The following is a 24883-nucleotide window of genomic DNA, read 5'->3' as shown; positions in this document are numbered from 1 at the left end:
TTATGCTATACAATATAGTGGAACAATTTCTTGACAAATGTCTTGCTTTTGGGTCAATGATGTCATCTGAACTGGAGTAAACCCAGTAGCCAGCCGAACCACAACAGATAGGGGGGAAGGGGGATGCACCAGGAAACCCTCCACTGTAAGCCAACAGCAGTGCTTGAAAAATGCATTTCACTTCCACATATGCACACAAACATGTTATCAAGCACCATTAAAAAATATGTATATGCCATATTCGCTTGGGTTTTATCCCTAGAGAGCGTTAACAACACATTAGTGTCCCCTGTAAAAGACAAGTGTATGGTGACTGACCAGCACACAGTCTCAGACAGCTGAAGTGGCCACTTCTCCGTCTTGATCTTCCCCAAATGTCATAACAACGGAAAAAAACCCGTTTGCATATCATGCATTCACTTCTAATAAATAGGTCGAAGCCCCCCTTTTTTTTTAATAGCAGACAAGCACCGTAGCAACAGTGTCAGGATTAATTTACATGCCAAAATATAATTATATATGTATATGAGTGTGTGTGTATATATATATATATATAATACGTCACTTTACCTCTTTCTCTTCGATCAAGATATTCAGCTGCTTCGATCAACATCTGTAGTTTCTCAATAGCCGTCATTTTAAGCAATAAACACCGATAAAAAAGGGTCAGAAATAAACGAGGAAAAAAAAACAAGCAGCAGCCTTTCGTTCCTTCACGCTTCTTCCTCCTCCAGCGTTTAGAGTAAGAAAAATCCAGTCAGACGATTTTACAAAATATTTTTTTAGTATAAGGCAGCGAGGGAAATGTTTAGATATGGGGCTTGTTGATAAAATGTATAAAAAATGGGGAGTAAGAAAAATCTAACAAATAAACACGCTGGTTTCCAAATAGCTGGATGATAAAAAACGAATAAAAATGTCCCTCAGCTGCCAAAAATAACTAAATTAACTAGTCCTGTTCATATTAAACGAGATATTGGACAACAAATGTTAAAATTGTGAGAAAAAACACGACACGAACAACAACAACAAAACCTTCCAGGTTTGCAAAATCTGGCAACTCTTCCTGAAAGCATGTAAGTGGTGACACTCAGGAAGGTCTAAAGACTTATAGATGAGCTGTCAAACAGATAAGAGCTCACAGCATTAGTTCTGCACTTGGTCAATTTTTAGGCTGTGAAACTGACAGCAAACGCTGCTAACTAGAGACCATCGTCGAGTCTGAAAAAAAAAAAGATAGGCAAAAAATACTGGATTGACAGCTCGGTCAGACCGATCTGATGAGGGTACTGGTTGCCAGATTGTATAGCTTGTCACACACACAAAAAAGTGTATTTGAGCAGCTGGTGATATTATTTTTTGTTAATTTTTTTTTTTTTTTAGCTTTGGTGCTGCTGTGCTGGTTGCTGGCTGGAAAACAAACAGCGTTCAACCCCAATTCCTTGTTGTTGTTGTTGTTGTTGTTGTAGTAAAAAAACGTTTTGATATGCCTGTCCAGCGAGGTGGTAGGCAATATTATGTTGTATAACAAAAAAGGAAAATTTTGACCGTTGAAAAAAAAAATTGCGTTGAAAATAGGCTTTAAAATAGAATACACGGCCTCCAAAAGTCCAAACAATCGCTGGTTTCGATATTTCAAGCGTGACAGACGATCTGGCTACTTATTAAACAGCTCTAGTTGCACATGCTAAGCTGTGGCTGTGTGCAACTGAGGAAAAATTAATCAAAAATAGGGCAAAAACACACAGCTAGCGAAACCATAACGTCGTTGAGCCAGGCAGATGATGTTTGCTAGCTGCTGTCATGTTACTGTACGCCTGTCAGGAGCTCTGGAGAACCTGCGATACTATTGGATGGACGATACAGGAAGCGATCATCTCATTGGATGCGTTTTTCTGTCAATCTAACTGATCGTGTCTCGAAAGGACCAATGGCTGAGGTGCATTATAAAGCGTGAATATATGACTGCTGTAATGCGATTCCGCAAGATAATGGTGCAACTAAGCAACACTCTAGCGCCATTTTGGAGCGAGGGTACAACCTGTGCCGTAGTATTCTGGCATTTGCTCCTGAGCCAAAATGGATTATTATGCAAATCGTGTATTGTTGTTATGCTACGATTGGCTGGACCGCCACAGCACTGTCGCCGGTGATTGGACGCCTTTAAAATGTTCCGGAACTCATAACAGACACACCTCCCTCATACATGCTGATGGTTAAAATGACTTCACATGATATGTACGTTTTAAACAGATAAAGAAATAAAAATAATTCCATTGTTATTTATCTGGTTGTTTTTAGACCAATTAAGTACCATTAAAATACGTGATAAAAATATGACAATTCAAATTGGCTATCAAAAAAACAATTATGCTAAAATTGCACAATAACAAAATAATGGACAAACATTCATCAAGAGTTCCCATTTATTTAGTACTGCAACGTTTTTGCTGGATAAGATATTCAAGGCAAAGTATCCACAATATCAAAATCTTTTGATATTGTGGATATCAAAATCAGCTACTACACTTACATCACAACCATTGACTGAAAAACAAAACATATGGAAAAACAAAACATATGGAAAAACCTCTGGAACACATATTTACATAAACTCAAGGAAGAAAAAGAAATACACGTTTCATCAAAAAGTCAAAGTCGTTAAAACATGGCTCCTGACGACTCCATCAAGCAATGAAATCCAAGGGTCTGTTGAAACCACCTTTCCTGTTCATGTATTGCCTGCAAGAGAAATATGATTACATCATTGATCTCCTTCCTGCACCAAAACATTACATCACTGCCCACCAATGAGAACGTTCGTCATTTAGTTGTGCAGTACCTGCAGAGGTGATTGGCCAAATACGGTGCGGTTGCTGGGATATTAACTTCTTAAGTTAATTTTCTCACAACAAATGCCGTTTATACATATAAAAAAGGATTAACATGTTAGTGTTCCACTGTACCGCCTGCGGTACAAATACCTTTCAAAAGAGACCAAAACCATGCATATACTCCAAATGTTTCAAGTACAGCATGCAATTTACTTTGGGTATGCCTTTTTTTAGGCATTTTAGGCAAGTTTTACAGGAATGCTAAGGGGTTAAATTACAAAAATAAAGCCAGGAATTGCAAATCACAGAACAAATATCAAAATGGAGGATCTGGGGTTGGAGCAAATTAACAGTACTTAATTTCAGAAAACAAATACTGTAAATACACAGACCTGTATTTTCTCTTCTGTGACACGTTAATTGCAAATGCAGCAACATTTCCTTCCTTCTTTTTGCCCTGTTGATTAAAAACAACAACAATCATATACCAGACATTGTTTAGACGATGTAAAAATGACTGCGCATTAAAAAAAAACAAAATAGGGAAGAATATTACAGCACACAATATTTTTGATTTTACCTTCAATTTTAATTGGTTTTCAACAGGATATTTTTGTAGCATGTACTGTCTAGCTGTGCCATCTTGTGGTTATTTGGAAGATCAGTTTTGCCATTTTAAGAAAGCAGCAAGCAGCTTGAGGAACACTATGTACTTTTACCCATGATGACCAAAGACAACAGCCAATGCTATAACATACTAAACTATATGTGATTGACAATACATTGCCATTATTTCACATAATTCAAGTATAAAAAGATAAAACTCTGTACATATTACAAAGTGCAAAGTACATCTTTGGTTGTTCTTGTAGGATGTAATCTAATATGATTTAGCAGTAAAGAAAGTGACCTCACCTTTGTGCTGTCAAAGGATCCAAAGCCCATCAGTTTCATCATCTCGATTTCCTCTTCAGACTTTCCCTGCATGTCCTCAGCTGCACAAGCAATCAGATGAGAAAGGACATCAGTTTAAAAGAGTCACACGTGGGTACATTCAGAGCCTGTTCTCAGCACCATGATATCGAAAAGGCATTCACAATCACAACCCATTTTACTTCTGTAGTTTGACACTTATGAGGAGGATTTTTGACTGAGAAGTGTAGGCTGAAGGTCAAGTTCAACCATGAGAACATCTTGATGTATGAACTCTACCATTCAAGTCTGGAACCAGGAAGTTTTTTTTTTACTTTTATTCAGCAAGGACATATTAAACTGACCATAAAGACATTTATAATGTTACAAAAGATTTCTATTTTAAATAAATGCCGTTCTTTTACACTTTCTATTCATTGAAGAATATTGTTTCAATGTTTCCACAAAAATATTAAGCAGCACAGCTGTTTTCAACATTGATAATAATAATAATAATAATAATAATAATAATAATGTTTCTTGAGCACCAAATCGGCATATCAAAATGATTTCTGAAGGATCATGTGACACTGAAAACTGGAGTAATGATGCTGAAACATTACTCAGCAACTTTGCATCACAGGAATAAATTACATTTTAAAATATATTCAAATAGAAAATGGCTATTTTAAATTGCAATAATATTTCACAATAGTACTGTTTTTACTGTATTTTTTGCAGCCTTGGTTATTCGCTATTACTGCCATAACTTTTATTACATTATTGTTTGGCAACTAAATTGAGGTCTTGGGGAAGATTCGTTGATTAACATAATTTACCATTTTTTGCATGGTTTAGGTGGTTCAGTCATTTCAGAGGCAAAGCAGGTTAAAACATTTGATGAATGATTATGAAAGATAACTTCTTTGGAATAACATGAACTGATGAATCATGCACAAATAGCGGGAATGTATAGCTGACCTGAGGGGAAAATTTTTTTTTAAAAAAAAATTACATATCACTGCCTGCACACAATGTGCATGTGACAAATTTTATAAATAAAGTAAGCAGTACAATTTGATGGGTCATTGACTTTAGATTATTTTCGCATCTTCCTGACAAAATTTTACTTTGCTTTGAATGTTTTAAATGATTCTAAGTGGGAAAAACCTAAGATACAGACAATGGCTAATAGTGGATTCAGAATACACAATATCAAGCCAATTTCAGGCACAATCCGTTTGACGTAGGGTCTCGAAAGATGCTTCTCATAGTGGATGACAACCAATGCCAAAGTTCTGACAAAAAGACTAGCATGTTTAATCTTTTTTTCAGTCCTCCAAGATGAGCTTTGTTACTTCTGTGACGTTGACCAAATGAGAGCAGAAAAGCTCTTCTGTACACAGCTTTCAAACATGGCGAAACGAAAGAGAGATGATTATATTGGTGCTGCTTAGTGGAATTATGTGCTTTTCTGATCATAAGACAGCCAGTTCTAAACACAGCTACTCTGTAGCCATTATTTGTTTACGCTTGTTTCTGGAAGTCAGTCACCTGTTCCGCCTTCTCAATGACATCACGCACGTCATTAAAGACGGCAAGTGATGACTGATCGGGAACCAATGCGCAGTCTTGTCCATGACACAATAAGAATTTAGGAGTCAACGGCAGCGCATAATCTGACAGAGTGACTATCGTAACAAATTGTGTAGTCTGAACCCGGCATAATGCAAATCCTAAATGGGACTTTAAGGAGTGCTGAAGTGATGGCGTATTTTTGTAGGCCAAAACCTAGTTAGCATTTTAGCACTTCCAGTTCCGTCATCCTGAAGTCAATGGGCTTTTGGTTAAATGCCTGAAATAAGGTCTGTGGTGAACACAAACTCAATACATTTTCACATTTTATTCTACTACATAAAATACAACCGTTTAATACACTCTAAAAGGGACAGTTCAGCCCAAAATGAAAATCAACCCATGATTTACTCACCCTCAAGCCATCCTAAGTGTATATGACTTTCTTCTTTCAGCCGAACACAATTGGAGTTATATTAACCTGATAGCGCACCACTGTACCGCTTGTGGTACACATACCATTCAAAAGAGACCTTAGAAATGCTAAGGGTTTAAATAATATCCTGGCTCCTCCAAGATTTGTAATGGCATTGAATAGTGTCCTAGTTTTCAAAGCTCCAAAAAGCGCATCCATCCATCATAAAAGTAATCCATACGACTCCAGTGTGTTAATAAATGCCTTCTGAAGCGAAGCGATGGTTTTTTGTAAGAAAAATATCCATATTTAAAACGTTATAAACTATAAACACTGGCTTCCAGCAACGGCTGTACGCGCATTCATGAGAGAGTGGAGTTCCAGCGGAAGGGTGACCTCTGACCCGACGTATGACGTAGGTACAGCGTAAGCTTAGGTGAGAATAGACGCCTCTCAGGAAAACCACGCAAGTCTCTTATGAATGCACATACGGCCGTTGCCGGAAGCCAGTGGTAATAGTTTATAAAGTTTTAAATATGGATATTTTTCTTACAAAAACACATCGCTTCATGTCAGAAGGCCTTTATTAACCCACTGGAGTCATATGGATTACTTTTATGATGGATGGATGCACTTTTAGGAGCTTTGAAAACTAGGACACTATTCGATGCCATTACAAATCTGGGAAGAGCCAGATTATTATTTAATATAACTCCGACTGCGTTCGTGTGTTTGTGAGTGATTGTGCATATTTTTCTTACAAAAACCCATCACTTCTCTTCAGAAGGCATTTATTAACCCACTGGATTACTTTTATGATGGATGCATTTATTGGAACTTCAAAAACACTTCAATGTCATTACAAAGCTGGGAAGAGCCAGGATATTATTTAATATAATTCCGATTGTGTTCAGCTGAAAGAAGATAGGCATATACACCTAGCATGACATGACGGTGAGTAAATCATGGGGTCAAAAGGGTAAACCGTTTTCACAACATCATTGTGTTTATAATCACGCTCTTGCAAACTATTCTAACTCAAACTTCCAGGATAAAAAAAAAAAAAAAAAAAGAAAGCTGACGGAAGCTTGGTGTTGGTGACACTGAACTCATGCAATTGTGGTGTAGTTTGTTTATAGCCTATGTTTAACTTTTTACTTCTGGCGATTGTATTTAGGCTTTAAAATTCATAAAAGCTGTTTGTGATGATGATTATGATGAACAAAACGTATAAGAATAAATTTGTGTTGGTCACAGAGCTTATTTTCTGCAATAATCAAAAAGTAAGGGAATAATCCTATTGTTTTTTGTTTTTTTTTCAAGCGAACCAGGGTGATGCGAGCTTCAGGGTTGGCTTACAACAGTACGCCACTACTGCAGCACTTTATTGCAGGATAAAACAAAGCACTCCACCTGATATCTGATGGACCTTTGCTGGTTTGTCTTTAACTTCCTTCCTGTCATCGTCCCGTCTGTCCTTCTGCCGCACTGGAGACAGGGAGGAGGAGCGGTGTCGCCGTGGAGACCTACATAAACAAGACAGGCACACAGCTGGAGGAGGGGTTATCAAAAACTAAACACTGAGCTCCATTTTTTATCTAACCATATTAACAGGCCTGTTATGTTTTTCACTTATCAAATGTGAACAGTGAGTGTCTGATGCCACAAGCTCACCTGGATCTGCGTCTTTGAGGGGAGCGTGAGCGTGACCTTCGTCTTTCTCTGTCGCGGGACCTCTCACGCTCCCTGCGCCTCCTCTCACGATCTCGCGAGGTTGAGCGTGAACGCCGTCTCTCTGGAATGAGAAATTAGTAAACCATTACCAACAAAAGGTTGGAACAAAATAAATAACTTTTATGTCTGAATATTTCAATTTGCCAGCTGCCTGAAAAGTCCATTGTGCCCTTCACCTGGTTCTTTATATTCTTATTAATTATAAATAAGCATTAGCACAAGGTCAACCAGTATTTTAAAAAAAGCAAAACTGAATAATTAACAATATAAAAAAGGAATATTCAATATGCACAACAATCTCATTACCACAATAACCAGATTATTTTCATTTCTTTCTCAGATTTTCTTTCCCCCCAGATTTTTTGTTTTAATCTATTGTTTTTTATGTGATCACTAATGTGTTTGAGATTTTCATTTTTTTTCTCCATTAAAAATATTTTTAATGTTATAATCTACAGATTTTAGTGTGATTAATACCATTTAAAAAAAAAAAAAAAAAGAAAGAAAAAAAAGCTAATTTTCATTTTTTTTTTTTTCTCCCCATTAAAAATGATTTAGTTATAATTTATTGATTTTAGTGTGTTCAATAATGCTTTGGGCATTATTTTGTTTTTTTTATTTATTCCATTAGAAAAATAATTGTAATGCTATAATCAATTTAGTGTGAACAACTTTTTTTTTTTTGAGATGCCACTGACAGCCTCACTTACTGATGTTACAATCCTTGCATTGTTTGTGAAATAAAATAAACATTTAAAAACAAAAGCAATCTTTTATAGTTAGTAATAAGACGTTAATAAATAACAATGAACAAAAACAATCAATGTGACCTAAAAAGATATAGTTAAGCAACTTATGAAATGCTAAAATGCATATGTATTAACGCTAAAATAGTGTAATACTTCCACTTGCAAAACGGTTATCTGTATTACATTGGGATGTAGAAACTTTCAAATCGTAGAAAGAGCTTGATGAGCAAGATAATTTGATCAGTTTTTTGTGTAATTAATGTACGCCAGCTGTGATGTTAGCAACAGTAGCCAGCCACACGCTACCATCCATATATTTAAAGAAATAATTGAATACAAACCTCGTCGTGGTGGTGTTCGGCTCCTGCTTCTCCCCATTATTAAATCAGTATAAGGTAGTCTCCTTTCTTTCAAACAGCGTTTTCACACACTTCCAGAAATTTCCAGACTCAATCGTCTGCTGGTCGCCATCAACTGTGCACCACAAAAAGCAATCCGGAAAAACCAAATCCTTTAAGTGTTCCGTGTAAATAGTTCCTACCACAAATTACGCTTAAATTAAAGAAAAGAAAATCATTATGTATTTGCATATCTGTTTTCAGTTAAATACTTCTGAGATACATTAACATGAAATATGAACTTTTTGCAACGTATTTGTTCTTGAAAATGACTAAAAATGTCACCTTTTATTTTCTCAGCCAAAATAAAGGGATAGTTCACCCTTTATTGGGTGAAAATAGAAAATTCTGTTATTAGGTATTCACTCTCATGTCGTTCCAAACCCGTAAGACATTCGTTTATTTTTGGAACACAAATGAAGATCGTTTTGATCAAATCTGAGAGCTTTCTGTCCCTCCATTGACAGCTAGGAAACACACTTTCAAGTCCCAGAAAGGTAGCAAAGACATCATTAAAGTAATCCATGTGACTCCAGTGGTTTAACCTCAATTTTATGAAGCGACGCAAAAACAAACGCAAAACGCGCAAAACAAAGCACTCGCGTTGCTTCATAAAATTGAGGTTAAACCACTGGAGTCACATGGATTACTTCAATGATGTCTTTACTACCTTTCTGGGTCTTGAAAGTGGTAGTTGCGTAGACTGTCAATGGAGGGACAGAAAGCTCTCAGATTTCAGTAAAAAAAAGATCTTTAGCTGTATTCTGAAGATGTACGAAATTCTTACGGGTTTAGAAAAAACACGAGGGTGAGTAATTGACCCTTCGCAAAGACCTGCCCCCCTTAGTTACTGTTGCTTTGTCCGACAAGAAATGGCGCTGTCACGCCACACGCAGTGTAAAATACATCGCGGAGCAAGGAGGACACTGACAACACGTCGACAGACAAGACAGAGCAGGTTACTTACGATATTAAACAAAGTCCCAGCTTTCAAATTGTGTATTTTTTTTTAAAGATATTCGAACAATAAAAACCGTTTTGTAGCTCTTTAATGTGTCGTGACAGATTGCTGTAGTGCCTCAGCTTAAGTGAACGGATCATCTCTTCCTACTAGTTAATTTATAGCATCAAATAAACATGGGAAGGAATGTTGTTTAAAACACGGAAAGACGTGAATACACACCATTTTTCAAGTTCAAGTCCACTGAGGTTAATCTTGTAACTCCTGACTGCTTTGTCGGACAAAATGGCGGATTCGGCGTTATGATTGGTTAGATCGCTTGTCAATCAATTATTGAGAGAATTTTCATTTTAAGTATTTGTTTTGAAATCCACCCCAAAGACAGACTACAACAACTTTACAGGAATGTGATCTTTAATGAATGGTTCATCCAATCCTAGCATTTTACATTCTAATATTGACATGGAATCAAGTTTTTAAACCAGCTAATGTACACACAAATGCATTTAAATAACAGAGACTGATCATAAAAATAATTACAACTTCAACAAAGTGTCCAGCATACATACATACAAAATAAAGATAATAAATAATAATAAAAAAACAAGTGGAATAAAGTCGTGCATTTAGAGCTGGATTTTCATTGCAGCAACAAGCCATGATCTTGTTTAGTTTGGCCTTTTGACACGTATTGTTTGCAAGCTACTGCGATTCATGATTTCCAGTACATGGTACATTTTTAGTTAGTTTATCCCTGCTATTCATAAAGTGAGGATGTTTATGGTAGTTAAAAAAAGATTTTAGTCAACAGTTATGCCACATGTAATTATATAAACATGATAATGAGCAACAATCAGAATCGATAGACATGAACAATCAATGCTTACTCAATGCCACATTCTTTTTTTCTATGCGTGTACTAAGTGCAATTCATTTTAAAGCAAGGGGAAGGGTCATATTCAATGTGCATTAGTGAAGCATTGTGAAATTTGCATCGGCGTGGACAGAGTGTACCGAAAACATGTTTCAAGTCACAAAACCATAATCAAAAACTCGTATGGCATGTAAAGATCAGTAGACGGATACACAGTAAATGTGAAGATGTGTTCGTGTGTAAGTATTAGTGAAGAACACTTGGAGAACGTTCAAGCTTCTGCTTTCTCTTTCTGTTTCTTGCTTTTCTTTAGGAAACAGGGGGCCTTGAACTTCTTTTTTTTCTTTGAAGGAGATTTGGAAGGTGAGCCCTCTGGGGTGTTGCCTGCAGGCTTGTTGGGCGGAGCAGTGGGCGGAGCCGAGGGTGTGGTTTCTGAAGTGTCAGTGGTGGACAGAGCCTTCATTTGTTTTTCTAGCTCCTCCTGCTGTTTCTTCTCATCGCCTTTATCGTTCTGCACAGCATCTGTGGTTTTCCCATCTGCATGCAAATGCAATTGAAATAAAAATGGAAAAGAAATAGTACAGTAAAAATAATAAAGAAAAAAAAACAAAAAACAAAGCAGTTAGGCAGTTGTTAGGATGTTTAGGGGTTAAACCATGGCACAGAAGCAGCTGCTATGACATTACAGTTTTGGCCAACATGCTCGTTCAAGTTGTGTGCAATGTCTTTCTATATACTCACTAGTGAGACAAGATCTCAGTACCGAACGATTGTCCTACAAATTATAATACAAGGACAGAGACAGACAGACAGACAAGGTGTGAAGACAGATGGAGGCCACAGTACAGAGCTGAAAATGTCACATATAAAAAAAAAAAAAAACCCATGAAACTTGAAATGAAAACACTGACACAGACTTGAATACAGACATCCCATGTTACTGTACATTACCCTCCCAGTTAAAGGGTTAGTTCACCCAAAAATGAAATTTCTGTCATTATTTACTCACCCTCATGTTATGCCAAACCCGTAAGACCTTCGTTCATCTTTGGAACACAAATTAAGATATTTTTGATAAAATCTGAGGGTTTCTGAACCATACATAGGCAGCAACGTCATTGCAACTTTTGAGGTCCAGAAATGTAGTAAAAACATTGTTAAAATAGTCCATGTGACTGCAGTGGTTCAACCTTAATGTTATGAAGCGACGAGAATACTTTTTGTGCGCAAAAACAAAACAAAAATAAAAACTTTATTGAATATTTTTTTTCTCTTCCGTCTCTTACGCTGTTGACGTAATGAACGCAGTCCATCGCTTCCAGGTTCTATGTCAGAACGCTTACTCATCATTGGCCGGCTCCTGCATCAGCATCACACGCATGCGTCGTGCTGCTCACGTGTACAGCGTCGACCAATACTGAGCCGAAGTTCGGACAAAAACACGGAAGTGCTGCACTGTGTTCACTAAGTCAACAGTGTAAGAGACTGACATACAAGAGAAAAAAATGGTTGAATAAAGTCATTTTTTTTGTTTTGTTTTTGCGCACAAAAAGTATTATCATTGCTTCATAACATTAAGGTTGAACCACTGTAGTCACATGAACTGTTTTAACAATGTCTTTAGTAGCTTTCTGGACCTCAAAAGGTTCAATGAAGTTGCTGCCTATGTGTGGTTCAGAAACCCTTGGATTTCATCAAAAATATCTTAATTAGTGTTCCGAAGATGAGCGAAGGTCTTACGGGTGTGGAACAACATGAAGGTGAGTAATTAATTACATAATTTTAATTTTTGGGTGAACTAACCCTTTAAAGGCATCGTTCACCCAAAAAGGAAACTTCTGTCAGTATCTATTCATTCTCATGTTGTTCCTGTAATTTTTAGATTCTTCTTCTTCAAAAAAATTTACATAAAAATAACAGTATATGGGTAACACTTTACAATATGGTCTCATTTGTTATAGTAACAATATTTTTTGTGCAATATTGCAATTTTTATTATAAATAATTTATCCGTGCACATTATTTTTTAAAAAGAACTTCCTCTTCCTCTTGCAACAACATAATTTCTCTAACGACATGTTTACTGCCATGAGGGCAGGACAACCTGTCACTCACATGAGATCGACCAATAGCAACCCACAGCAATCCAATCAAGTCCCGCCTTACATTTTTTTCTTGTTTGTGAAGCCGTTTTACTAACTTTAACATTTACTAACTTTAACATTAATGCATTAACTAACAATGAACAATGTTTACAGCATTTATTAAGTCTTGTTAATGTTAGTTAACATAACATGGTTAACAAGTTCATGTTAGTTAGTTAGTTAGTTAGTTAGTTAGTTAAAATGTTCATGTTAGTTCACGTTGCATTAGCTAATGTTAACAGATATAATTTTTTAAGATCAAAAGTTGTTAGTCAATGCTGAGATTAACACTAAAATTAATAAATGCTGTATTGTTCATTGTTAGCTCATGTTAATTAATGTGGTTGACCAATGTTAACAAATGAAACCTTTTTGTAAAGTGTTGGCAATATATGCACATGAAACGACATGACAGAATAGTCATTTCTGGGTAAACTATTCCTTTAAGGTTATTAAATGTATTGATACCAGATTATAAAATAAATAAGTCTACTTGAGCGCATATACCGAAAAAACAAACAAACACTACTTTTTATTTTGCTTTAAGTAACAGGGGTTGTCAACCAGAAGTTGATGATGCAACAAACAGATCAGCATGTGGGACCATAGCAGGTGTTTCGCGGGTGTCATGTTCACATGCACAGGTGTGAGGTGAAGCACCACCGGGTCTCACCTGACGGTGGAGTCTTTATGGGGGAGGTAGTCGGGGAAGTCCCCGTGTCATTCACCACCTCCTCCACACCTTTTACACAACATCAGGGTAGGGGGAAGAAGAGGAGAGGAAAAAGAAATAGAGGGAGATAAGGAGGAGGTGTACAGTGAGTAATACCCAGTGTTGAGGAGTCATTTATTAAAAATAGCGATGCTGCTAAACTAATGACAGTTTTAGCAGTGTGACAGTAGCTCGGCTGATTTCAAAATAATGTAGCTTTTCTGGTAACAAGTTAATTTTTCCATCTGAGTCATTGCATGTCATTTAAATTCAATATTAATAAAAAATGAAAATAAATATAAATGCTGCTGTTTTTTGATTCAGTGTAAAATTGTGTTTACTTAAGACCCTCATCTATATACATATGATACATACATAGTACAATTCAAATGTTTGGGGACAGTAAATTAATATTTTTATTCAGCAAGGATGCATTAAATTGATCAAAATTGACAGCAAAGACATTTATAATGTTACAAAAGATTTTGATTTTAAATAAATGCTGTTCTTTTTATCAATGAATCCTGGAAGGAAGGAAGGATAGAAAGGAAGGAAGGAAATAATAATAAATGTTTCTTGAGCACCAAATCAGTATATTAGAATGATTTTTGAAGGATCATGTGACACTGAAGACTGGAGTCTTTTGTAATATTTCATTATATTACAATTTTTACTGTATTTTTGATCAAATAAATGCAGCTTTGGTGGGACTTCTTTCAAAAACAACAACAAAAAAAAACTATAATTTACTGACCCCAAACTTTTAAACAGTAGTGTAGATTCTACTTACTGATGTAACCTGCTTAACCATCTAAACTATAGTTTAACTACTTTAAATCATGGGTAGTTTGTAGCTTGACAAGTAACTTCCCCAACAATGGTAGTAACTGTAAAGGTGTTCTTGGATTAGATAGTGTGTGTATGAAGGTTGTCAGACAGGACACAGTGCAAAAAGATCAGTGCTCAGGTGCTGAACCATGAAGAAATGATGCCGGGACACAAAACCTCAAGTTAGCAGTTTCTGGAAAGATACTGAAATTCAAAAACTTTAATTCATTTATTTTCAAGGCACACTTCAAAGTATTAAATACATGCATTCTGTATTTCCTTAATTAAAATGTATATCGCTCCAAACATTCATTCTTAAGAGTGGATAATAAAATAAAAAGCAAATCTTTGGTATTCAGTAGCAGTGAGTGACATCAAGTCAATATTTGTCTAAGGATGTGTACTGTATAAGACAGGAGGTGTTTATTGAATTCTCTTCTTTAATCCAGTGAGAAAATCAATAAAACATCAATACTTGGGCTAGAAATCAATGGGTTACAATAAGAGAATGTGGGACTAAACTACACTGCCTAAGTCTCGTTAAGACACTGTCAGCTCGTACCGTCCTGCTGGCCGTGTTGTTTGCGCTGAACCTCCTTGCGGTATTCCTCCAGCTCCTGATCCGTCAGCTCATTGAAGGGATTCGGAGTCTCCGGTTCCGGTGGGACTGGGGGCTCGACAGTCTCTGGAGACTGGAAGCAGAACAACCATGTTCACATAATGAACACATGCTCACAAAAATATTTAGAAATGCATTCTGATCAATGAAAAGTGCTCATTAGTCATTAAGGATTAAAGGATTATTATAAAACAGAACTGCCTTGAACAATAATATATATATATATATATATATATATATACACACACACACACACACACACAGTCAAACCAAAAATTATTCAGACACCTGATATATTTTTTTTACTAGTGGGTGCAGTAAGTGATGATTGCAAAGTAAACTGTGACATATTATACCCAAAAATTCTTCATACAGTGGACTACCAGTAAAATTGATAAAAATTTGGAACCAAAAATTATTCAGACACTTTGACCTGACCATGTTCTGCTTAAGCGTTATCTGACATAATTAAGATTAATTTTTTCTGACACAGTTTAACTCTGAGATCTTGTCATATTTTATTACCATTTTTTTAAACTATAGTGAATAAACTGAATTAATGAATGAAATGTTCAAGGTTTCTGAATAAATTTTGGTTTGACTATATATATATATATATATTAATGTACTTGCACTACATATAATTTTTAAGTCTACACTTCAAAAAATATAACTAATAATTTCTATTCCTCTTGTTTTCCAGTAAAAATATCTAAACATCCACTAAATTTGTTAGATTTATACTTAAACTAGAAAAACTATTTGACATAAGAAAAACAAATATAATTCAAGATAAATTCTCTGAAAACGAATGTCAATAATCTTACGCATTTTTCCTTCTTATTAGATTAATCATGTTTTAAAGTGCTCCTATTATGCTTTTTTGGATATTATGCTTATTTGGATATTATCTTTCATGTCTATATATAGCTGTTTGTGCAAAGTTTCAAAGATCAAAGTGCATGATAAATGGAGTTATTGTCTCCCAAAAGAAAGAACTGATTCTGAACTGCCTGAAATGAGTCATCAGTAATTCCAGCTGCCTCCACATGCTATCGGAAATTTCCTATTACCCTCTTCTGAAGTCGTGATTACAAGCTTGGTGAGTTCAAGTGCTTTGTTCACAGACAGAATAAGAATCATGGAGGGCACCAAGTTTATTTTTGAATATTTCTTGGGGAAATTAAAGCCATTAAAGCCATAATGTATTGAAGATATTAAATTTTTAATGAAATATAGCATCCCATTCGTTGATAACCACATAACCATTAACCGCGCTATCTAGATAGTCAGCTTGCTGGTGATTTTGGAATTTCGGTATCCAAATAAATTTTGGAATACATGCTTTCACTGTGTATAAAATTAGGAAACATGTATTTACGATAATTCTGATAGCACATGAAGGCAGCATTACTTCCTGCATGAACCTAGGATGTTTTGTAAAAAAAACAAAAAAACAATTAGCATAATGCCCGCCTATGGTCTTCATTGGCTGGCTGCGAACAATGTCTTCTTTGACCCGCCCTCAAACGCTGTAGTTGTAGCTGAGAACCTGGAAGAGTCTGGCTTGTTGACATGTCGAGAAGACGCTGTTTTCTGTACTGTGAAAGCAAATCCACTTTGCATGCACTTCTGAAGGATAAGGACTCACGGTCGAATTGATACGCCAGTGTTACTGTTCGTATCAGTGTGTATCAAGTGCTGAGGAAGCTTTCCGAGCTGAAATTCAGGTATGGTAATGGCCGTTTAGTTTCTGACACGCGCTGTAAGTGGTTGACCAATCACAACAGACTGGGCCATCTGACCAATCAGAGCAGAGGAAGCTCTCGGAAAGGAGGGGTTTAGAGAGACTGAATCCTTTATTGAACAGTTTCAGACACTGTGAAAAAAGATGTGATGCTACAATGTATATAATGAGAAAATTAAAACATTTTTTGACCTTGGATGCATGTAAACCAATTGTAGAAGAGCTCTAAAACAAAATTTGGAACCTTTACAATAACATATAGGGGCACTTTAAGGATGTTCACATTTTCAAGAGAAAGGATGTGTTTTAATTGTTTTAAAGGGTTAGTTCACCCAAAAATGAAAATAATGTCATTTATTACTCACCCTCATGTCGTTCCACACCCGTAAGACCTCTTCGGAACACAAATTAAGATATTTTTGATGAAATCATAATTTGTGTTCCGAAGATGAACGAAGGTCTTACGGGTGTGGAACGATATGAGGGTGAGTAATTAATGACAGAATATTCATTTTTGGGTGAACCAACCCTTTAGGCGTACGAATATATATTATCTTGTTTTGAGTATATATATGAACTGAATGACACTCTGTGATCCTACCGGTGGACTGTTGTCTGTGATGACGCTGGCTAACACTTGAGATTGAGGTCCAGCTGTTTTCATGTCCTGACGATTCTGCTCTCTTATCTGAAATATAAATAATAAAATAAAATAAAATCCATCACCCTAAGCTTTCTAGTGTATTTTGTGTTATATAGACATAGCTGCAATAAGACGTCCTTGACATATTCTCTTTGTGTGCATATATATTGTAGTCTTGCTTCTGTATGTCACCTAAACTAAATAACTAACAACAACTAAACATCTATCCTAAGTTTATTTATTATAAACTTTCTTTATAATTTTATGATTTAAGTTAGTATATTATAGTCTAAAAAAGTTATTTATCATCTTATAAAGTATTTGCTGCTCTTTGTTATGCATAAGTCCAGTTACACTCCTTCAATGATACTACTACTCAATGTTTGGCTTTCTTTTAAGCATTTAATTAATGCAATGATTTCAGGGTACAAATCTAATTAATGCAATTTCATATTAATTTAAATATTATTTATGGAAATGTACTTAAAGGGATAGTTCATCCAAAAATTAAAATTATCCCATGATTTACTCACCCTCAAGCCATCCTAGGTGTATATGACTATCTTCTTTTAGACGAATACAATTAGAGTTATATTAAAAAATATCCTGGATCTTCTAAGCTTGATAATGCTAGTGAATGGGGCGTTGTGTTTTGAAGCCCAAAAAGTGCATCCATCCACCATAAAAGTAATCCACACTCCTCCAGGGGGTTAATAAAGGTTTTCTGAAGTGAAGCAATGGGTTTTTGTAAGAAAAACGGCCATACACATCGGTGGAAGGGTAACCCCTGACCCAACGCATGATGGACTGACGAACGCGGAAGCGCAGAGGATAGAGCAAAACAAAACACTGGTCATGAGTTAGAAGTCTAAAACAAGAATTTTTAAAGAGAAAAGTCAGAGGATTTCGATATAAGAGAAGAGGAGCTTGAGCTGGTTGCAGAGGTTACTCTTTTGGCGTAAATCGATGCATACGGCTGTCTGCCAGAAGTTTTAAATATGGATATTTTTCTACAAAAACCCATCGCTTCACTTCAGAAGGCTTTTATTAACCCCCTGGAGCCATATGGATTACTTTTATGATGGATGGATGCACTTTTTTGGGCTTCAAAATACAACGCCCCATTCACTGCCATTATAAAGCTTGGAAGAGCCAGGATATTTTTTTAATGTAACTCCACAAGGTGTTCATCAGAAAGAAGAAATTCATATACACCTAGGATGGCTTGAGGGTGAGTAAATCATTGGATAATTTTCATTTTTGGGTGAACTCTCCCTTTTATACAATAATAATACAATAAGAGCTAAATTTGAATTTCACTACTGTTCAAAAGTTTGGACAGTTGCATTGTTACAAAAAAGTGTATTTCAAATAAATGCTGTTCTTTTGAACTTTCTATTCATTAAACTTTAATTATGTTTTGCCTTTGTCTGACCAATCATCGTCCATTTCTTCTCTTCTTGTCTTTTTCTCACTGCGATTATTCTCCTTTCTCTGTGACTATTCCCTCCTCCCTTCACCGCCATCTTGGTCCTGATGGTGAAACTGAAACTACATGTTGCAAAACTTCTGTCACTACAAACACTCTGTCTCGCACTGTTGGTGAGACTGCAATTCTCTGCCATAATATTGAAATCTGCTCTCAGTTCTGTTGGCAGTTTGAACAGTCGTGCAGCAACAAAGAGTGATAGTAACTGATTATGATAAAATATGTCTTTTTTCTTGAAAAAATGTATACATGTTGAATAATTTGTAAGCACGATCCATTAAGAGACAAAGTAATAAACAAAATACTAGTACACTTCACTCAAAAATCTTAGTCATCAGTATCCTATTTATGCTATCTTTCTCCACCTGCTGGTCTCTGAGTATTGCAGCTTACAGCTAAATTTGAATGCTGTTATTTTGAACTTTCTATTCACCAACAAAACTGAAAAAATGTATCACAGTTTCTGCAAAAATATTAAGCAGCACAACTGTTTTCAACACTGGTAATAATGAGAAACGTTTCTTGAGCACTAAATCAGCATATTAGAATGATTTCTGAAGGATCATGTGACACTGAAGACTGGAGTAATGATGCTGAAAATTTAGCTTTGACATCACAGGAATTACATTTAAACATTATATTAAAATAGAAAACAGATATTTTAAATTGTTATGATATTTAATAATATTACTGTTTTCATTGTAGCTTTAAATCAAATAAATGCAGCCTTGGCGAGCGGAAGAGAACAAGATCTTAGATAAGATGCACAATTTGTCCTAATTTCAGTTTTGACATGAATAAAATCTGAACTTTCAATACAGACGTTTAAACCCAAAGACCAAAAAAAAAAAAAAAAAAAAAAAGAAAGCTTACTGTACCTTATTTCTAGTCTCAAGCACCTCCTGTGGATTGGTGAACAGAGGGACAAACTGGTTTGGATTCTCGATCTTAATGGCCCGTCCACTGGCCTGAGCGATTTCCTCTGCCTTCTGCCACTAAAAGAGAAGAAATCAATAGAGTAGGAATTCAGCTGCTCGACTGAAAGCATGTCAATCATTCCTGGGACACCCAGCCTGGTGTTAAAAAGCTAACTGAGACAGACAATTTAAGGGAAAGATGTAAGGGAAATATGTAACAGGTCCAAAAGGAACCAGCAGAGGGCAGTGCAAGCACTGCACTGAGATTTGTGACAATAAAATATCTCCCCTGCATTGCAGAGAAGCAGAAAGGGAGGTGGGTGGAACATGGTGATAGAAAAGACAGCGAAACTGTAGTCCTTTCACAGTGATGTAACGAATACGCCATTATTCTACCAATAATATCCTATGATTCACAGTCAGACTATTTCTGAACTGCAACACACTCTCTGGCTTAGTCATTCACATTTTCAATTCATTTTCAGACGAAAAGCTACTCTGATTAATACAATACACTGCAAGCTACACTGATTACTGATTACGCTGATACTTTAGCAATGAAGAACTTAACATGGATGAAAGCAGATCACTATGATCATCAGTTATCAAAGATGAGCCTATAATGCAAAATAATCTAATTAGGGAAAGTAAAGATCCATTTCCAAAAGCACAAACATAAAATAACATTTGAAAAGTTAAAAAAAGCTGTAATAACTGTGAACAGTATATTCAGTTTGTGAAAATGAAAATATTAATACAATTAGAAAATGAATACAAATATTTATTTAATACAGTTTTATTTCTCATATATTCTCATATTTTTATTTTTGTAATGTGTTTTTGCAAAGTCATAATTTTGTTAAAATATAATACTGCTTTGCTATTTGCAATGGTTACCATTTTCTATTTTTCATAGAGTGATTTTGATTAATTGTATTAAAATCAGTTATGGTTTGATTAACCCGCTATCATCACCCGACAACAATTAAAAAACAAAAACACTGTATTAGTAAAAATAGTAAAATGTATTGTCCCCATTTTTTAAATTCATAGATAAGTTAGATTTCAGTGATATTTTGACAACTATACTAGGAAATGTTTCTTGTTTCAATATCAGAAGTCTGATCAACTTAGGTCACATAATTTGAGGAATGTTGCATGAGTTACATGCCAAAATTTAATTCTTAGGCTAGTTATCAGCAGTGTCTGAATCTCTAACTCTAAGTATGTACAAGACTTGTCAGTCAGCACTAACAATTAAGCTCAGATCTCATTATTAGAATAGAAATTTTGGATACTTAAGTTATATAAAGTTTACACAAGTTCTATAAAATCTCTCTCACCGTAGTCCGATGTCCCGGGCTGGCCTGGTCTTGGTTGACTTTCTGATAGACATTTGGGGTGTTCAGCCATCTAGTCTTCTGCTGCTGTCTCTGGGTGTGGGGATGGAGACGGGGGTGGGGTTGAACCCCATCCTCATGAAAAGAAAATGATGTGACAGTGGCAGGTACCTCCACCTCTCTCCTGGTTCTGGAGCGCTCCAACAGCACTGGGAAACGGTAGGCGTATCCTGTACGGTAACCCTGTAGAATGATGATCAAATGTTCTAAAGTCAAGTCTAATAATAAAATTACAATTAGGTAAATTGCTCTGGTCTACAGTGTATGGAAGTTTGTTTACGCCATGAAATAAAAAATGAAAAAGGTAATTGCGACTTTTTATCTCACAATTCTGACTTTTTTCTCAGAATTGCGAGATTTAAACTCGCAATTTCGAGTTATAAAGTCAGAATTGCATGATATAAACTTGTAATTCTGAGAAAAAAGTCAGAATTGCAAGTTTATATCTCACAATTTTGACTTTATAAGATGCAATTACGAGTTTATATAATGCAATTCTTACTTTATAACTCACAATTTTGAGTTTATATAGTTATAGAGTCAGAATTGCGTGATAAAAACTTGCAATAACTTTGCACATAAAATCGCAATAAACACAATTATGCCAATAAAGTACTGTTTTCTGCGCTGTGAAAATCACTGTGTATCAAGTGCCTCCAGAGCTGAAATTCAGGTATTGTAACGGGCATTTGGATGCTGACACGCGCTGTAAGCAGTAGACCAATCACACCATACTGGGCCATCTGACCAATCAGAGCATAGTAGGCTCTCGGAAAAGGGGGGTTTAGAGAGACTGAATCCGTTATCAATTGAAATCAACTAACCAGATTGTCCAGTGTCCTCATCAATGCTTCAAACTCATGTTCTCCCAGCCTGCTCTTGTGCATGGGGCCGAAGGTGGATCCAGCCCAACCCACAGTGCCTGTGGCGACGGGCCTGTGAATGTTGCGGTCCAGCATGATTAGGTTTTGTTCCCCTCCAGCGCTGCACAGTGCTGCCACCTGCCAGGACAGAACAAGACTGCAGCATGACTCAGTGTGGACAAACAGCATTCTGAAGTTACACTGCACAGCTAACAATACAACTATTCTCAACCCTGTGCACTTTTTTCAGTCTTCACAATCCTTTTTATTGTCTTTGCAGGCTGAACGCAGACAGATCCACTCTCACAGTAGTGCTGCCTTTCTCTACCACCCCCTGCTTTCATTGGTATACCATGTACAAATTATTTGAATTAATAGATGTTTTAGAGGCCATTCACACAGAACACATTTTTGCATTCCACTGTGCTACTTTTCCATTGTTTTTCAATGTAAACACAAGCTAGACAGACGTTTGACCGGTGTGCTTGTGTCTCTTGTCTTTTGCAGCGTCTCGTGCATGACGCGGCATTCTAAAAACATGGCGCAAAGTTAAAATAGGTTCAACAAAAAACATGTCTCTTGCTTGACTGACCGCAAAAATGCATTCTGTGTGAATGGCCAAATACATGGCCATTTTTTTACTGTACACAAATCGCTCACAGAGCATTCTATGTAGCTGATGAAATATATATCAAAGCAAAAACTGGAAAAACTAGAAAAATGTAAATTTACTATAAATATTTACACTACAGTTCAAAAGTTTGGGGTCAGTAAAAAAAAAAAAAGGAAATTAATACTTACATTTGTTTAAAATTGACAGAAATATAGAATATATAGAATAAATTTCTATTTCAAAAAGATTTCTATTTCAAATAAATGCTGTTCTTTTGATATTTCTATTAATTAAACAATATTGAAAATAAACTGTACCGTGGTTTCCACCAAAATATTAAGCAGTTTTTGAGCACCAAATCAGCACATTAAAATGATTTCTAAAGGATCAAAGTGACACTGAAAACTGGAGTAATGATGCTGAAAATTCTGCTTTGTCATCACAGGAATAAATTATGTCTTAAAATATATTCAAAATAGAAAACCTATCTTTTAAATTGTAGTAATATTTCACTGTTTTTACAGTATTTTTGATCAAATAAATGCAGCCTTGAAACATAATACTTCTTTTTTAGTAACATTTAAAAAAAAAAAAAAAAAATCTTACAGACCACTAAATTTTTAAAATGTAGTGTATATTTACTATAAATAATTATATTATAATAAACATTTATATATATATATATATATATATATAGTAATATGCATATTTATACTACAAATATTACTATTCTGTGTGTTCTCTTGCACACACCCTTTCACTGGCTCTCTTAGTATTCTCTTTCTTCACTCTCACTCCCTCTGTCCTACTGTCCCACTAATCTACTCTTCCATATTTTGCCCTCATGGGAAGGGCTGTAATTTTTTTTGCCTACCTGTGTTTGACAGGCGGTCTGGATGTGGTAGATTGTGTAAAAGGCCTCCTCCACCGACTCACCCAGTGCCACGATTCCATGGTTCCTCAACACCAACACCTGTACAATAACAACTATTGGAACCAAGTAGATGTTTCCCAGTGCACAAATATTTCATCACCCCCTTTTCGACCTTGCGAGCCTCACAACATCATGTTCTGAGGGGAGTCTGTAATCTAGGATCTAACCTTGCATGTAGGCCCGAGGCTCTTCTGGAGTTCCACTCTTTCCTCTTCTTCCTCCATTACTCCATTATAGTCATAATAAGCTACCTCGCCCACCAGCAAAGCCTCATGGGATAGCGGTAGCAGGCCACACTTCATGGCTGATACCTAGATGAAAGATTAATAGTGGTTATATGAGCACCAATTAAAGAGATAGTTCACCCAAAAATGAAAATTCTGTCATCATTTACCCACCCTCAAGTTGTTCCAAACCTGTATAAATGTCTTTGTTCTGCTGAACACAAAAGAAGATATTTGTAACCAAGCAGATCTTGTCCCCTATTGACTGCCATAGTATTTTTTTCCCCCTACTATGGTAGTCAATGGGGGTGGAGATCTGCTTGGTTACAAACATTCTTCCAAATATCTTCCTTTGTGTACAGCAGAACAAAGAAATTTATACCGGTTTGGAACAACTTGAGGGTGGGTAAATGATGACAGAATTTTTGGGTGAACTATCCCTTTAAGAGAAATGAGAGAATGCAGAATGAAGTATCTTCAACAATGCTTCTAAAATAATCAGAATAATAAGTATTTTTGCGGTCAGTGGAAGGACCTCAGAATATAGAAATACATTTAAAAGATTAATAAATATTAGTCATTTGTGTGTAGATAGACAGATAGATAGATAGACAACTATTAAATATATTTGCTTAAATGTCTTTGCGATCAGAGACTCAAGAAGCTCTAGAAAACAGTGCCCTTTTCCTCCACAGTAAGTTGCTGTTTCAGCAATGGGGACTTTTCTTAGCCAAGTATGTGACGCACCGCAGCTGTGGCTGGAGTGTGGAGGTGCAGCAGGCAGCGGACGTCCGGTCGAGCAGAATAGATGGCAGAATGCAGGCTGAACGCAGACAGATCTACTCCCAGAGTAGTGCTGCCTTTCTCTACCACCTCCCCGAGAATATTCACCTTCACCTGGACATCATAGAGAGAACATAGTTTGATCAAGCTTTTACTTGAACACCTGAAAAAATCCTTAAAATACCAGGTGATTGATTCAATGCGATTCATTTAGACCATCCTGAATCTGATCACATTACTGAATTTCCATCTGCTGATCATTTTAAAATTGCATTAATCTAAAGAAGCAACATACTGGTTGGCATTATGAAAGGCCTTTCTTGAAACCTATCTTAAAAATGAGATACCACTGCATCATTTGCAGAACCTGATTTCAGCCATTGCAACATGTTCCTGGATCAACATCTTTGCTGATCCTGGAACAACCTTCCAATCCAATCGGTTTACAGTTTATGTCAAGTTTAGGCTTACAACCAGGGTTAGGTGCTTCTACATCAGCGTTATTAATCTACCAT

General features: G+C 36.0%; 3 protein-coding genes across 8 annotated transcripts in view; all 3 read right to left on the bottom strand.

Annotated features, from left to right (window-relative positions):
- mxd1 (MAX dimerization protein 1) overlaps positions 1 to 1828 on the bottom strand; it is a 29516-nt gene extending 27688 nt beyond the window's left edge. Inside the window, exon 1 of the mRNA XM_051893567.1 lies at positions 571 to 1828. Within this exon, the coding sequence (XP_051749527.1) occupies positions 571 to 637 (67 nt within the window). The 5' untranslated portion in view covers positions 638 to 1828. The remainder of the gene's footprint in view (positions 1 to 570) is intronic.
- Positions 1829 to 2408: 580 nt separating this feature from the next.
- Positions 2409 to 8744, bottom strand: snrnp27 (small nuclear ribonucleoprotein 27 (U4/U6.U5)). Of its 2 annotated transcripts, none has more exons than XM_051893568.1 (6): positions 8561 to 8744; positions 7411 to 7531; positions 7150 to 7262; positions 3750 to 3829; positions 3227 to 3291; positions 2409 to 2742 (listed from the first exon to the last, which is right to left on the bottom strand). In XM_051893568.1, exons 1-6 carry the CDS (start codon positions 8595 to 8597, stop codon positions 2688 to 2690), a joined length of 471 nt encoding a protein of 156 aa, XP_051749528.1. In that variant the 5' UTR covers positions 8598 to 8744; the 3' UTR covers positions 2409 to 2687. The 2 variants fall into 2 exon arrangements, with proteins under 2 accessions (XP_051749528.1, XP_051749529.1); XM_051893569.1 differs by lacking the exon at positions 2409 to 2742 and adding an exon at positions 2813 to 2876.
- Positions 8745 to 9974: 1230 nt separating this feature from the next.
- The window catches only part of add2 (adducin 2 (beta)), a 31631-nt gene continuing 16722 nt past the window's right edge, over positions 9975 to 24883 (bottom strand). For 2 of the 5 annotated variants that reach the window (XM_051894848.1, XM_051894850.1), the window contains 10 exons: positions 24333 to 24482; positions 23529 to 23672; positions 23302 to 23400; positions 21776 to 21952; positions 20895 to 21134; positions 19513 to 19629; positions 17104 to 17190; positions 14699 to 14828; positions 13270 to 13338; positions 9975 to 10989 (listed from right to left, as the gene is read on the bottom strand). In XM_051894848.1, the coding sequence (XP_051750808.1) occupies positions 10724 to 10989; positions 13270 to 13338; positions 14699 to 14828; positions 17104 to 17190; positions 19513 to 19629; positions 20895 to 21134; positions 21776 to 21952; positions 23302 to 23400; positions 23529 to 23672; positions 24333 to 24482 (1479 nt within the window). In that variant the 3' untranslated portion in view covers positions 9975 to 10723. The other 3 variants (XM_051894851.1, XM_051894849.1, XM_051894852.1) reach the window with 3 other exon arrangements.

Source organism: Ctenopharyngodon idella, chromosome 5 (assembly GCF_019924925.1).
Source record: "Ctenopharyngodon idella isolate HZGC_01 chromosome 5, HZGC01, whole genome shotgun sequence".
NCBI classification, from domain to species: Eukaryota; Metazoa; Chordata; class Actinopteri; order Cypriniformes; family Xenocyprididae; genus Ctenopharyngodon; species Ctenopharyngodon idella.
The sequence above is the reverse complement of the archived record's forward strand: the minus strand, read 5'-3'. Positions and strand labels throughout refer to the sequence as shown.

Bases quoted from the DNA above. Each gene is read 5' to 3' on its own strand.
- snrnp27 (XM_051893568.1), bottom strand. From the start codon at position 8,597: ATGGGGAGAAGCAGGAGCCGAACACCACCACGACGAG. The intron at 7,263-7,410 runs GTGAGCTTGTGG...TTGTTTATGTAG, and splicing joins CCTCAAAGACGCAGATCCAG to GTCTCCACGGCGACACCGCT. The intron at 3,830-7,149 runs GTGGAGTGCTTT...TTGCTTGTGCAG, and splicing joins AAAGGTCCATCAGATATCAG to CTGAGGACATGCAGGGAAAG.